The sequence below is a fragment of the Struthio camelus genome, chromosome 17 (genome assembly GCF_040807025.1).
Source record: "Struthio camelus isolate bStrCam1 chromosome 17, bStrCam1.hap1, whole genome shotgun sequence".
NCBI lineage: Eukaryota > Metazoa > Chordata > Aves > Struthioniformes > Struthionidae > Struthio > Struthio camelus.
This window is the reverse complement of record NC_090958.1, coordinates 11,925,130-11,938,353: the sequence shown is the minus strand read 5'-3', so window position 1 is coordinate 11,938,353 and position 13,224 is coordinate 11,925,130. Positions and strand designations below refer to the sequence as shown.

At 46.1% G+C, this 13,224-nt stretch overlaps 1 protein-coding gene across 42 annotated transcripts in view; it reads left to right on the top strand.

Annotated features, from left to right (window-relative positions):
* The window catches only part of FBRSL1 (fibrosin like 1), a 560,551-nt gene that overhangs the window by 496,993 nt on the left and 50,334 nt on the right, over nucleotides 1–13,224 (top strand). For all 42 annotated transcript variants that reach the window (XM_068910781.1, XM_068910778.1, XM_068910761.1 and 39 more), the window contains one exon: nucleotides 4,799–4,844. In XM_068910781.1, coding sequence (XP_068766882.1) covers nucleotides 4,799–4,844 — 46 coding nt within the window. The remainder of the gene's footprint in view (nucleotides 1–4,798; nucleotides 4,845–13,224) is intronic.

Below are 13,224 nucleotides of genomic sequence, written 5' to 3'. Positions count from 1 at the left end.
TAATCAAGCCAGGATTTTCCTCCAAAGTTAATACTGTTTGTGAAAGGACCTTAGATTCCCAGATGGCCTGAAATGTCCCTGCACAATGCAGGCAGTGTTATTTGAAGGTTATTGGGTTGCTTCTATATCCTGGAGTGTGTTGAATGCTTTCTTGGTTTTCAGAGTGAATTTTAGGGAAATTTTAGGGAAATTTCAGGGAAGTGTGTGTGATTTCTAGGCTCCTCTTGCCCCTCTCCGTCTATATTAATTTCCATTTCCTATAAAGAATCACAAACTAAACAATGCCTTCCTGTTTTAGTTACTGTTCTCATATTACTGAATGAAGGGGTCTGGTATTAATAACTTCACAGAATCAGCTGGAAACCAGGAAAGCAATACTGACATATGCTGAAATTCTCCGCTAGGTCAGCAATCAGGTGGTATCAGAGAGTGGTAGGTAAAAGCAGGGGCAACAGCAAAGGTAGAATGAAAATTGAGCCAAAATTTCCAGGTAGTATCTATGTTTTATTTTGAAAGTTTCTCTAAACGTATCCAACACTTATGGAAACCTCCTGAAAAAAGGTTTTCTTGAGAGTTAGTTCTAATATTTGTTAAGTTCAGTAACGGTGTGAAAATGGTCTCTTTTGAGATTGGCTCTTGGCTGTCTAGAACATAGGCAGCCATTCAGAAATAAAATGTAAAACTGTATTTTATCGTCTCCTTTTTCTTTTGCCTACCGTACTGGCCTCAACTTTGGAGGAACTGGTTGGCTTTTGCCCTATACAGAATGTATATACCAGGATCCTTACCACCATGCGCTTCTGCTCTGTGTGAACCGAGACTGCAGCCTTAGTAGCAACTTAACATCTTGCGATCAGACACCTAAAGTGTCAGACCTGGACCTGGTGTTTGGCGCTCGGGGAGAGGAAGTGAGGATCTGTAAGGCTCTGTTTTCAGTGACAAGGACCTGTTTATTCCTTGTTAGCAATTTTGTAGGCTACAGAGAAAAAAAGAATAGTAATTACTGAGAGGCCTGACAGTTGACAATGCTGTCTTTTTCAGATGACATTTTTCTGTTATGCATAATCATTAAATTACTAATGTGTAAGAGCTCTTACACCTTTTAGCTGCCCTAGGTTAGTAGGAATCAAGACTTTCTATGCCTCACTGTTCGCCCTCAAAGAAGAGGGTGTGCTACCTCCTTTGTGGTTACCACCTTATATTTTGAAGGAAAAGCTGCCTTTGCTAAGCTTTTAGTGCTGAAAATGGACTCAGTGTTTATATTTGCCGAGTTCAGGGGGAGGACTGGCAAGAAAATGGAGTACTGCTCTTCTGCTTTCGCTTCCCAAAGCAGAAAGGGGGAGAAATGTTGTTTTTCTCTATAAGATGTTCAGCCTAATTTCAAGTTGTCACAGAATGGGATGGAGACGTTTTCCCCTTTAGATGTGGATGCACAGCATAGAGAAGAAATAAAATCAAAAAGGAGCAGAGAACTGGTAGCTTTGGTGAGTACACTGCAGAGGAGGACGCACAAGGCTTGGTGCAGATCTCGGCGTGCCTTCAAAAGTCTCAGGGATGCGAGACTGCCTCCAAAACTGCCACACACTGAATTCATTTGTGGGTGCTTCTCTTCTAGGTGATGGTATGACGAATGTTAGAGCCTTTATGTTTAAAATGTAAAGCTCTGTGGGGGGAAGAGGGTGGGACTTTGCAAGCAGCAGCTTTTTAAAACCGTAGCTTTCTCCAGCGCAGCGGTGATGCAGACACAGGAGAGCTGGATAGGGGGAAGGAGGTGAGCACCAAATGTGCAAGTAAGACTAGAGGTGTCTTTTGTCTGTAAGCTTCAGGCCAGTAACGTGTCTCTGCATTATTCAGCAACAAAATCGAATCTGGAAGGCAGTGAAAGGCTTGAGGGGTGCGCAGAACTTGCCGCTCTGCTCCCCGGTGCTTTGGGGAGGGGGGACAAGGAGGCAGTGAGAGGGAAAAAGGAAATCTCTAGTTTCATTTTCTCATTCAAAAAAAGTGTGATTTCCTGGGGTGGCTTGAAACCATACACATAAAGGACTCCAAATGGCTGGTTTGTTCACAAGGGGAGAATTCCACTTTTAATTTTTTTGCAAATCACTTCTTAAATGTAAATGATTTGCTTGAAGCAGCCTAAAATTTGGGAGGGGACTTCTTTTAGCAGATGGTTTGCTGGGTTTTTTCATTCATTAGTGGGCTCACCCAGACACATAGGTTTTACTGTACCTTTTTTTAAAGGGTGACTGATGAAACTAAATGATGTATTCAGGCTCTTCCTGCCCCAGCTTCCCTCCTGCCTTTACAGCAACTCACAGAATATGCTATAGCACAGGCATTTACTGTTTCAGAAAGGGCACTTATGCCAAAAGCTGTTCAGATCTGCAGTTAGAGATCACCAGAAAGGAGAGCAAAAGTTACTGTAAACTCTAGGTATGAAGGTTTCTATCTGTATACTATGGCTGTGGTGTTGAGAACTCTGCCCTGGAAATGTTGACTCTGATTGTTAAAGGCAGTGACATAAGTGTGGGCTTTGATATCAGAAAACTGAGCAATAACCCGTGTGTTTTACTTTCTCTTGAAAGTGATTTTTCTTGCTTGACTTCCTTAAACGTTCTTTTTATATAATTTGGACCCATAGTAACGAGGTCCTCGGCTGATGGTTACACAGTGACAGTCTATATTAAATACGCACTACTAAATTATGCAGAAGGGAGTGCCCTTTCAGTTGGCGTAAAGCAGTGGCGCCCAACTTTTCAGGCCAGGCCAAGCACAAAGATCGTGCCGATGGCGGGGCTGCCTCATGCCTCCAGCCCGCCGGGCTGCCGAGCGGCACGTGGCCGTAGCCGGCATCCTGCCTGCAACTCTCGTGGCCGTTGCAGCCAGGGCAATTCCCACGCCGGCGGTGTGCTCCTGGGGACGGGCAGCTTTGTCTAACAGGCTGCTGGCTGGAGGTGCTCGCCTGGGGTGCTGCGCATCGGGCACCCCGTCACCAGCAACCGGGTCTCAGGCTTTCTGGCTCAGCCTCCAGTTTACTGCTTGGTCCTTAGTGTACACCATTAGCTTCCGCGTGCCGAAGCTTCGTTGCCTGTAAAATGGGGGCGATCTTGTTGATCCACCTGCCGCGTGTCCTGGTGCTTGTGAAGTGCTTTGAGGCTAGATCCTGGTTTTGCGTAAGTGGTTGGCTTCGACATGCGTCTTCACCTCGTGTTCCTGGAATCTGCCGATTTGTTCTGGATCTGTTGTGAGTTTATGTTGATTATAGGCAGAATCTCATAACCATGCAGTGAAAGGGATCGTGCAGATAACCTATGGAAGAATTGGGCTCAGCCTTTTCCTAAGGTTTTAGGATCTTCTGGATGCTGAACTATGTAGTGATCATACACGCCACAGCTACACTTAGAGCTTTGTGGGGGACATGGTTGGCGTTTTTCTTACATCTCTCATCCTCAGCCTTTCTTCCATGTTGTTTGCCCTTTCTTTTTTATATGTTTCCATTCAGTAAGACATTCAGCGCTTGTAGTACCAAGTTCCTTAGAAATAACATTAGTAGATCACTCTTCCTTGCTTCTTACTGTATCTTATGCATATCTTGCTGCATTTTACTATTTGTTTTTTCCTCTCGAGTCATTATTTAAAATATATAACAATGTAATACAATTCGCAGTGCTCTTTATCATGCAAATCTCCCAAGGCACCTTAGAATAAAATCAATAAGATCAGAAACAAAATCAACTTAGTTCATCCATGAATAGAATTAATTCTTTTTTCTTTTTTTAAGCAGAGCCAGGCAGAGAAGATTTGTTGTTCTTTTTAATATCTTTTGCTGTTCAGCTTTGTACCTCACTGCTTTTTTATTCCTGCAGCAGTCAGTGTCAAAATGTCCATAATACCTTATGGATATTAGTAATGTTGATAATGCCTCCTACTCCCAGACCAGCACTGGTTCTGTAGAGGCTACTTGCTATTTCATCAGATAGCGGGGAGGAAAAGCTTATGCCGAAGTAGGTTGACTACTTGATATCGGCAGGAAGAGGTGTGTGTGGCGGGGGGGGGCATCAAATTAACTCATAAAAGCTTTATTTACAATGAATGGACCTTTTCCCTGTGTCATTATCATCTTGTCTGTAACCCAGTGACCCTGATTATCATGAAGCTGTTTACAAGGTTAGGTTAATTGGATTTCTTTAACTATTTCCCAGAGCTATGAGGAGCACAAATTCACTGCAGTGGAGTTCAAGCAGCATAACACAACCGGCTTTACAAGGAGACAGGCTTCTCCCAAGAAGAAGTCATTTTATGTCATAGCCCAGCAGCATGTACCTATCATTTGGTGAAATATTATATAAGACTATCTTTCATACATATGTGTTTAGTTGCAACTTATGTTGTCGATACGCAAATTACCTTTTGCATGCTCAGCAAGAAATTGGGCTTATTTTCAGTGAGGGAGGCTTTGAAATGTTTTTTCTTCAGGTCAATAGCAGTTTCACTTGTTTTGTTTTTATAGGAAGAGTCGTGGATAAAATAGCTGTGCATTGCATGGCTGCCTAAATAAACGAGACAGGAGGATGTAGTTGGGTGAGATCAGGACAGTACTTTTCTGTGCTTTGCTTTCATCTTCTCAGGATGCACGCTCATTCTTTAATGGCCCAACATTGCACCCTCCAGGTGCAATGTGTAATTGCAGGTCTAAAGACAACCAACTTGTTTTACAAGAACTGTATTTTTTTTGTGTGCAAACCTTCCTAAATTCTCCTTTAGCATTACTCACCCTCTTTTTCTCTTCCTTTTCCAGGCTTCTGTAGGCTCTGAGAAGCTATTCTCCCCTGCAGCAAATAAAGGTAAGTGATTTGGAGTAATGCTTTCCTTATCTTACAGCAAGAGATTTGAGTGCATGAAACTGTCAACAACATCGTGCAGATAACAGGACATCAATTTTGCCAGTGTCTTTAATTTTGCCGCACAGATTGTCATAAAGATCAGATTTATAGGCTTGTGATGACTAAGTTAAAATGTAGAGCTGCGTTGCCTTGGTGTGGGGCGGGACTTCTTCCGTGCAAGTCAGATTCATAACAAATCTTAAGGATTTGTTAAGGAGAGGAGACTGCTAACAAAGGCGGAATCGGCCTTTACTGTGGGGGGAATGTGCTGGTTTCCTCTAATACAATCAAATTCTCATTTCTCTCGAACCAAGCGATATTTCTGTGTTCTCTGTATTATTCTCACAAGGACTTGCACATCTGTCTCCTGCCGGTGGGCACAGAGCGTTTGTGTCTGTCTGGCTCCGTTCTCCACAGTGAGGTGGAAAGTGCTCGGCATGATGCAGGATGTCAGCTCCCAGCTCCCACTATTACTTTTAATTGAGAGTTACCTGTGATACACACCGGGTGTTGCTAAGAGACTGGCCCTGTTAAGATCCCCTTTGGGAGTTACAGTGACATGTTTCTAAATACACCAAGCCCTACTTTGAGGGCTCAGTATGTCTGTAAAGCAAGACTCCTCTAGTATGAAAGACAAAATGTGGTATATGATTGAAAGCATTATGCTAGGAATCGTTCCACTTTATCATGCAAGGAGGTTGATGTTATGGCTCTGAATGAATTGCCAGGCAGTCTAGCTGCTCTGCAATGTTCAGCTACAGAATAAATCAGTTCAGAGCAATAATGAATGCTAGGGACATGCAAATGCCCTAAAGGGGGGGGGGAGATGAGGCCCATTAATAAGAAGTGATGAAATAACCTTCTCGCATTATTTCAAGAGGGCCAAGAAGGGAATAATTTTCTGTTATGTAGGAGTAGGTGCTAGCCATGGAAAGGTGTTTTGGTTGTTGGGTGCTCTTTCCCCTGGACCCAGGCCCAGTTTATCGCTGGGCTCTGTAGCAGTGGTAAGTATTAGGAATTCTCTGTCTTTCTAAGCCTTGCAAATGTTCAATGCCAAATGTGGAAACTGATGACAAGCCCATTATGTTATTACGTTTGCAGATATTTTTACAAAAGTGTGCAGCTTTATCTGGGGGAAGGAGGGAAATTTGAACAAATGGTGGGGAAGAGCATTTATCTTCTCTTGGCCTTGGCTCACTGATAAGGCAAACCAGATTGCCCATACGGCACTGCCTCAGCAAAACAAAAATCTTGCCATCCTGCACAAATGCGTGGTACAAAGATCTGGTATAGAGGCTTATGCTAAAGTGTTAGCAGCTTTGTTGGCTTCTCCTCTTACTGAAGCCTGAGATCCCCTACCCCGTCATATCACAGAGCGGCTCCGCAACATGAGTTTTCAAAATACTTCTCCATCATAAAGTTAAATGTGTGAATGGCTGTGAATTTGCTGTCTTGAAATCTGTGTTCATGGCTGTTTATATCCCTGTAACTTAAGACTGTTCTTGTTTAGTTTACTGTGGGTAGAGATATTGCCAGCTTTGGGAAGGTTTGCGTTCAGGTTATGATTTTTGTCTTGGACTTCTCTTTTCCTCTCCCACCTGTACTGGTGGAGCCTTGCTGATGATGCCAGTTGGCATGGGCTGTGATTGTGGGCCAGCTCTGCTGGGGGCTCCCTCAGCTTTTGGCACAGTGCTTGTGTTGAGAGGAGAGATTAATTTGCCTCAGCAAGATTTTGTGCAGAAGCCTAAACAGCGCTAAATCCTAACCCTAGCCCTGTTATCACTCCTGCAGCATAAGAGCCAGAATTTCTCTCTCACACATGCAAATGAAAGCTGCTCTGACACGACCAGTCTTGGAGATGCCATATGGCAGGGAGAAAGTGACTTTCAAAGTGTTCCGCTTAAATTCCTTTTCTAAGATAAGAGCGTTGATTTAAGGCCCCTGTTCTTGAGGACTGGAGCCATGGCGACTGTGCAGGGAAAGGATTAGTTAAACACAGTTAGGTTCCTGATGTGCACACATACGAGGTGGCACGTGCGTGTTGTCTCCTGTGGGCATTTGCGCTATGTCCCTCTTTTGTAAACGCTTAAGGCCTTTTTGGAGAGATATTAACTGGCAAATCTGCAGCATCTATGCTACAGCTTTTATTGGAGGTAACTGGGCTTTTAAAATACAATAAAGTGTATTCATTGTCTGGTGCAACACCCCTTCCCCCCCCCCCCCCCCCCCCCCCCCGTGAAGCTTCCCTGGGGATGTGTTTGGCCCAGTGTATTTGTTTTATGCTGTCCTTGTGTATCAGCAGCTTAGCAATGCAATTAAGTATTAAGATGGACAGTTTTCACTTATTTGAGTCTGTAACAGCTGTAAAATGCAACCTTTGACCGTATTTCGCAGCTCCACAAAAGGCCTTAAGAGCAGTCTTTTGTTTGATGCTCTCTGCGTAGCATTTGTCTTCACCTCCTTACGACCGGGGGGGCTGTCGCAGTGCTGCTCCTCCTCCTGACACGAGCTAATGTGCGACGCCAGATGCACGGCGTAGATGTCCACGTCTGGGCACGGTCGCTATTGTGCAGAGGAGAGAGGTGGCGTGACCCAGAGCGACCTCGGCAGTCGCAGCTGCAAGATAGGCTGAATAGAGCGCTCTGAGCTTCCGGGAGAAAGAGAGAGTAAGGAAAATACACCACGTAAAGGAAATCCTCCACATAAGGAAATAACAATTAAAAGTAAAAGGGGAGAACCTCTGATCTGCTGCGCTCACAGGTCTTCGCTTTCTGATGCAAGAGAGCATTTGTTTAGCAAACTTGTGGCTGCGGTACAGAGTTACAAGGACATTCCCTGCCGAAGGCTGGGTGTTATATCCTCCTGATGAATAAATCAATACACAAATAATAAAGGTCTGTTTGTTCTCTCATGCCGTTCCCTTCTCATGGGGATCTCCCAGCCAGCCCTTTGTTTTCTCCTGAAGGGCAAGTATGCTGCAGGCCCCCAGAGATCTAGCTGAAAGCTGTAGCTCCATCCTTTTCCCAGCGGTAGGGTGAGGGAGATGATGGTGATTGATATGAGGGCAGATGCGTTTGTGATCTGTGGAGGTAGAGGCACGTCTACCCTTGAATCGCTGGAAGGACCGCTGCCTGCTGGTTGTAATGATATTTTTAAGTATTGGGGGTCCTTTGTGTGTTAAGGAGTTCAGGGTTGTGTCCTGGCTGCTGCTCGCTTCCAGAGTAGACTTCCTCGATGAGTTTTCTCTGAGGAGAGGTGGTTACGCCTTCTCCCACCTCTTCTTGCTATGGACCTACTGCACTCAGGCCAAGCCTTGGACAGTGAAACTGGGAGTAGTTGTGCCTTTTCTACCAAAATAACTTGGAAACGGAGTCCTTGCCGCTCAGGACTGGTGGAGTTACTGGCGTTTGAACCCAGCTCCCCCCAGGGGCACTGTTGGGATGAGGACAAAACGGCCTTCTTAAAATAGGTATTTCCTGCATGGGTTTAGTGTTTGCAAAGGGCACCAGCAAGGGAAACAGCTGTCACAGAGTGAATGGAGGCCAGGCAGCAGCGAAGGCCCCAGTACAGGGCGCTGAGAAGCGGCCTCAGGATAACCCGAAGCACATGGGGCCTTGGTGGACAGCCCTGGCGAGGCAGTTACGCCGTGGGGATGCGTGGCACAACCACCTCTGCCATGCAGCGCTCAAGGCACTGGGCCACAGTGAGGGGGCTGGGGATTTGCAGATAGCTGAAGCTGAGCATGTTGCTTGGGAGCCAGAGCAGAGGCTCGGCATGGAAGGAGCAGTATGATCCAGCTGTCTGGTGACAGAGAGCAACTGGCTGGGAAGCTGCGCTCGAAAGACCCAGCACTGCCCCAGGCTGGCTGCATGTTCGCTTAACTCCATGCCTCAATTTCCCCCTCCTGCAAAATGAAGACTAATGCTTGTCAGCCAAGTGTGCTGAGAGACTTAATTAATGAATGTTTATCAAGCGATTTATCAAGAGATCCTTTTAATGAGAGATTCCATAAACAGTGCAAGGTTTCATTTTCCCGGCAATAATAAATGACAGTGAAAATAAGTCTTATCCTTCCCCCACATATGCACCCCCCCATGCCCTCCCCGCCCCCCCGGAAAAAAAGATTGCTTACCCTGCGCTCTCGCTTCTCCCCGGGTTTCCAGGCGGAGAGCTTTGAAGTGCTATCTTTCATCAGGAGCTGTACACGTCCTCAAAGCTCTGAAGCTCGCAGCCTGCGTCTTTTCCCTCTGACAAGAGGGAGGCGAGCTCTCTCTGCGCGCAGGTCGTGCTTGTCAGCCGTGGGATGTGCCACCGCCACCCGCCCCAGCGGGCGAATGCAGCTTAGGGTCCTTTGAAGTTGCCTACCTTTATTTTCTGTCCTCTTGACCACAAAACTGCGCCTTGGGCCAGCAGGAGAGATTGCTTGTTCAGAGACGACACTAAGCCCTGACAAGCACATCTAAACCAGAGGAGAGCCCTTGTTCCTCCAAGATCAGTGCGCCTTAATTTTGTTGCCTTAAGGGAACTGTCTCTCCTTTCGCTCTCTTCTTCTTCCCTTCTCTCTCTCTCTTTTTTTTTTTTTTTAATTCGGCGCTAAACTGTCACACTAAATCATTTTAAAAGCTGGAAATACAAAACCTCCAGTGTACGACACGCTGTTAAAACTGATGCTTATTACTGCAAGATGCTGCAAGAGGGGAAAGGAGGGGCAGTGGGACAGGGACAGGAGGGGTTGGAGTTGGCTCTTGGAAGGGGCCAGGCAAAGCAGAAAACCATTTCAGCATGGCTGAGGTTCACACAACGTCGAGCTGCTTCTGTAATCAAGCCCACCTTCAGGGCTTCTGCGTTACTGTGCTGTAATGAAAAGCTCTGTGTTGGAAGGTCTGTATAGGCAGAGAGCAAACAAGTCTCACAGTACCCGGTCAGGCAATTAGCTGTATTTCATATGTAGAGAGGTCAGGAGCGATACCATAAATTTCCCCAGTTTCCTGCGTGGGGTCCATTAGCAGGGTCTGAAATGCAGAAAAGCCAGGGATGCCTCTGAGTTCTTGATCTCAGCTTTACCCCCCAGGTTTGGTTACATTTTGACGTTTTGATGAGGTCACCATCCTTTGTTTGGCTGCTTGGCCCATCAGAACTTGATGAAGATGATAATTTACAGCTGAATCTTTGGACAAGAGTCCAGTGTAATTACAGGCATGCAAAAACTTGCATGTGTAGTAATAAAATAAGTACTGCTTGTATTTAGATAGCAACCACATTGCTATGATTTATACAGCACTGAGGATGCTCTACAGCTGCTCTACTCGCTGTGTTGCATCTCTTGTGGTTTTATCACAGTCTTACAATATTCTGTGTTTTTCATGAAGCACTGGGCCTCAGAGGATTGTATAAGAATATAAGCTTTAATTTCATTTATTTTTTAAGCAAGGCTTTAGTCATCTTGGCCACAGAGAAGAGCCTGGGACTCTGACGCTTCTGTGCTTAAAAGCCAAGAGGCAGTTGAAAAGAACCTCAAATACCTTGTTTTTAAACCTCATTTTAAAGATGGTTTGTGATTTGTAAGTGCTTGGGGTTGGCAGCGCTGGACACCCAGAACTATTGCTATATCCAGCATGGGAGCCATTCCTGGCATCCTCTTTTTGAAAAGTTCTATCTAATTTTGTCACTGTCTGGATTAGTACATTAGTTTTCTGGCTTTCCTGCATATGCATATATATTATTACACAGTGGCCTGGGAAGGAGGAGGACTTTAATTTTCAAACAATGTGGGTAACCGAGATACTCATGCAAGTCACAGGCAGTTAACCTCATTTCAGAACAGAACCAAACACAGAAAATAGCGCAGTAAGCACAGCCTTTTAGTCCTCTTGCCGTTTTCTCATTTTGCAAGCTCTGGAAGGCTCTCAATCTTCCCTTTGGGAACGGGAGTGTGCTCTGGCCTAAGTATCTCACCTGTTTGCCACTTAACTACGTCACATGTATTTAATAATAGTCCATGACCATCCCTATCTGTAGTGGCTCTCTGTGAGAATATGGTGGGCAAGTAGGGGAGGGCATTTACCTTGAACCACGTTGTACGGTTAACATGGCGAAGCTCGGCTGGTGTTGGTAGAACGCAAGGGCGGACAGTTCACTGACTTCAGCACAGATTGTGTGTCGTGGGCCTCGCAAAGCGTGAGCTGCCGCCCGGGCGGGCTGGCTGGCTGGCTGGCTCTGCTTGCGCCCTTTGCTGCACGGCGAGCGCGGCTGTCTCCCGGGTCGTCTCCCTCAAGTGAGCCAGCACAGAGCTGGCTTTGTAGCTTCGGGCCGCCGCCGAGAGAGTGGAAAAGTTGAATTTTAAACATTTCCAGGCCTTCTGGTTGGTGTCTTGTGTTTTGTTGTGTTATTTTAAGGATGTGGGGGGTGTTGCTGCATTCCTGTCCGTGGGATTAGAACGAATAGAAGCAATACTGTAGGAGATAAAACGTGTTTAATTATTTATTTGAGTATTACAGACTGAAATTGCTTTTTGATTTAAAGCATCCAAGTTATGGATATGTTTTTGGAGTAGAGAGAGGCACGCAGAAACATATATATGCACAATTACCCAGGGTAATGTAAGAAGTCTCTTTGTTCGGCTGCCCTTCCTCTGCAGAATTTGTTCATTTCCTTAAAGATTTTAAATTTCAAATGCAGCCTTGTTAAGTATCACAGAGCTGCATGCTGTGCCTTGCCCACCGAAACATAAATAAAATAAATAAAGTCTTCGTTGTATAAATGTTATGAAGTGGGTGGTTTATTTTCTTTAATTATATTTTTTATTTAAAATAAACTATAAAAGCAAAATAATATATATCCCAAATATGCCAGCACAAACTTATATTGATTTAGTAGGCGAATTTTAAGGGTTTTTTTTTTCAGTTTGTGCAAAAGTAGATAAAAGGACCGTCAAATAGTAAATCGGGGCTGGGGCGGGGGGGAATCCCTCCAAATGCTTGTGGCAGTTTACATTAGCCAAACTGTTAAAGGAGGTCTGAAAGATACCATGGTTTTTGCTCCTTGTTTATAGCTTTCTTATCTGTTTTCTCGGGCAGCAAAAGCCACGCCGGGGGGTGTCAGCGCCGCCTGGAGCCGGCACCCCTCGGCGGGACGCTGGCGCGGGCTGCGCCTCGGCAGGGCCTGCTGCCGTGGGCCGCGGCCGTGGGGCAGGACCCTCCAGGCCCTCAGACTGTGTCTTCTTTTAAGATACCTCGGAGAGATTTTTTATTCGTGGCGTGAGCCTCCTCGCCCGCCCTCGGGAAGCGAGACCTCGGCCCGCACAGGGCTGCGGCTGGCGCGGGGCCCGGCTGTCCTCATCCTCCGCGCGGCGAGCGGCACCCAGCCCTGCTCCCCGGCAGGCCGAGGGCTGCCACGGCTCTTTTTTTTTAAATAAAGTTAGCTTCATTTGAAATGTGTACGTCTCAGCGCTGCTCGTAGCAGCCTGTCAGGACCTGTCGCCTGGGAGAGGAGGCAGGAAGCCATTTTCAGGGCGTTCTGTACCCTGCCCCAAAGGCTCCTGCCATTTTCTTTCTCCTTTAAGTCCCCCCAGCAGCGTGCACTTGCCACTCGCCCCTTCGCACCGCCGTGTCTCACTCCCCGTCCTCCCTGCTGTCACGCGGGTCCCTGCGGAGCCCCTGAGCCCGGCTCCCGGGCCGGCTAGGGCCTTCCCCTCCGCCGCCAGCCCCGGGCCACGTCCGCGCCGCGCGGGGGAAGGCCATACTAACGCCATTGACTTCCCTGGATTTGCTTGGGCTTACCCCAGCGTGTCAGAGAGCAGGCCTTGGCACGGGATTTGTGTTTGCCTGTCTGTGTTTCTGAAAAGCGTACTTGTTCTAGAGGGTTCCCCCCCCCGCCCCCTAACAGTAAATACTTTCTTGTAAATCGCTGGGACAGACAAGCGACTGCAGTGCTTTGAGTTCATGTATTTGCGTTAAACTGACAGCAAAGTCTTGCAGGAGGTAATAGGAAATTAAAAGCTTTCTATATATATATTTTTTTTCTTAACTGTCCTGCAAAATTTACTGCAGTGTTATGTCCCTGCTATGGGATTCTGTTGGACAGTTCAAAAAGCCTGTGGAAAGGTTCTCATTTGCCATTAAACTTTAAAAGTTATTGAAGTAATTTTTATGGAGGCCTATTAAGTTTCTGAAGAAACATGTTGGTTTCATCACTAATAAATTCTTTAAGGCTTATCCATAAGGGGATAGTCAGACTTCCAGATCTCTCCAATGAGGTGGACATTAACGTTTTGACCTGTTGGAGATATATTCTTGCAAGGTATTAGCAAGGTGAGCTGCAAAGCCAAGGAAGCCTGATTACA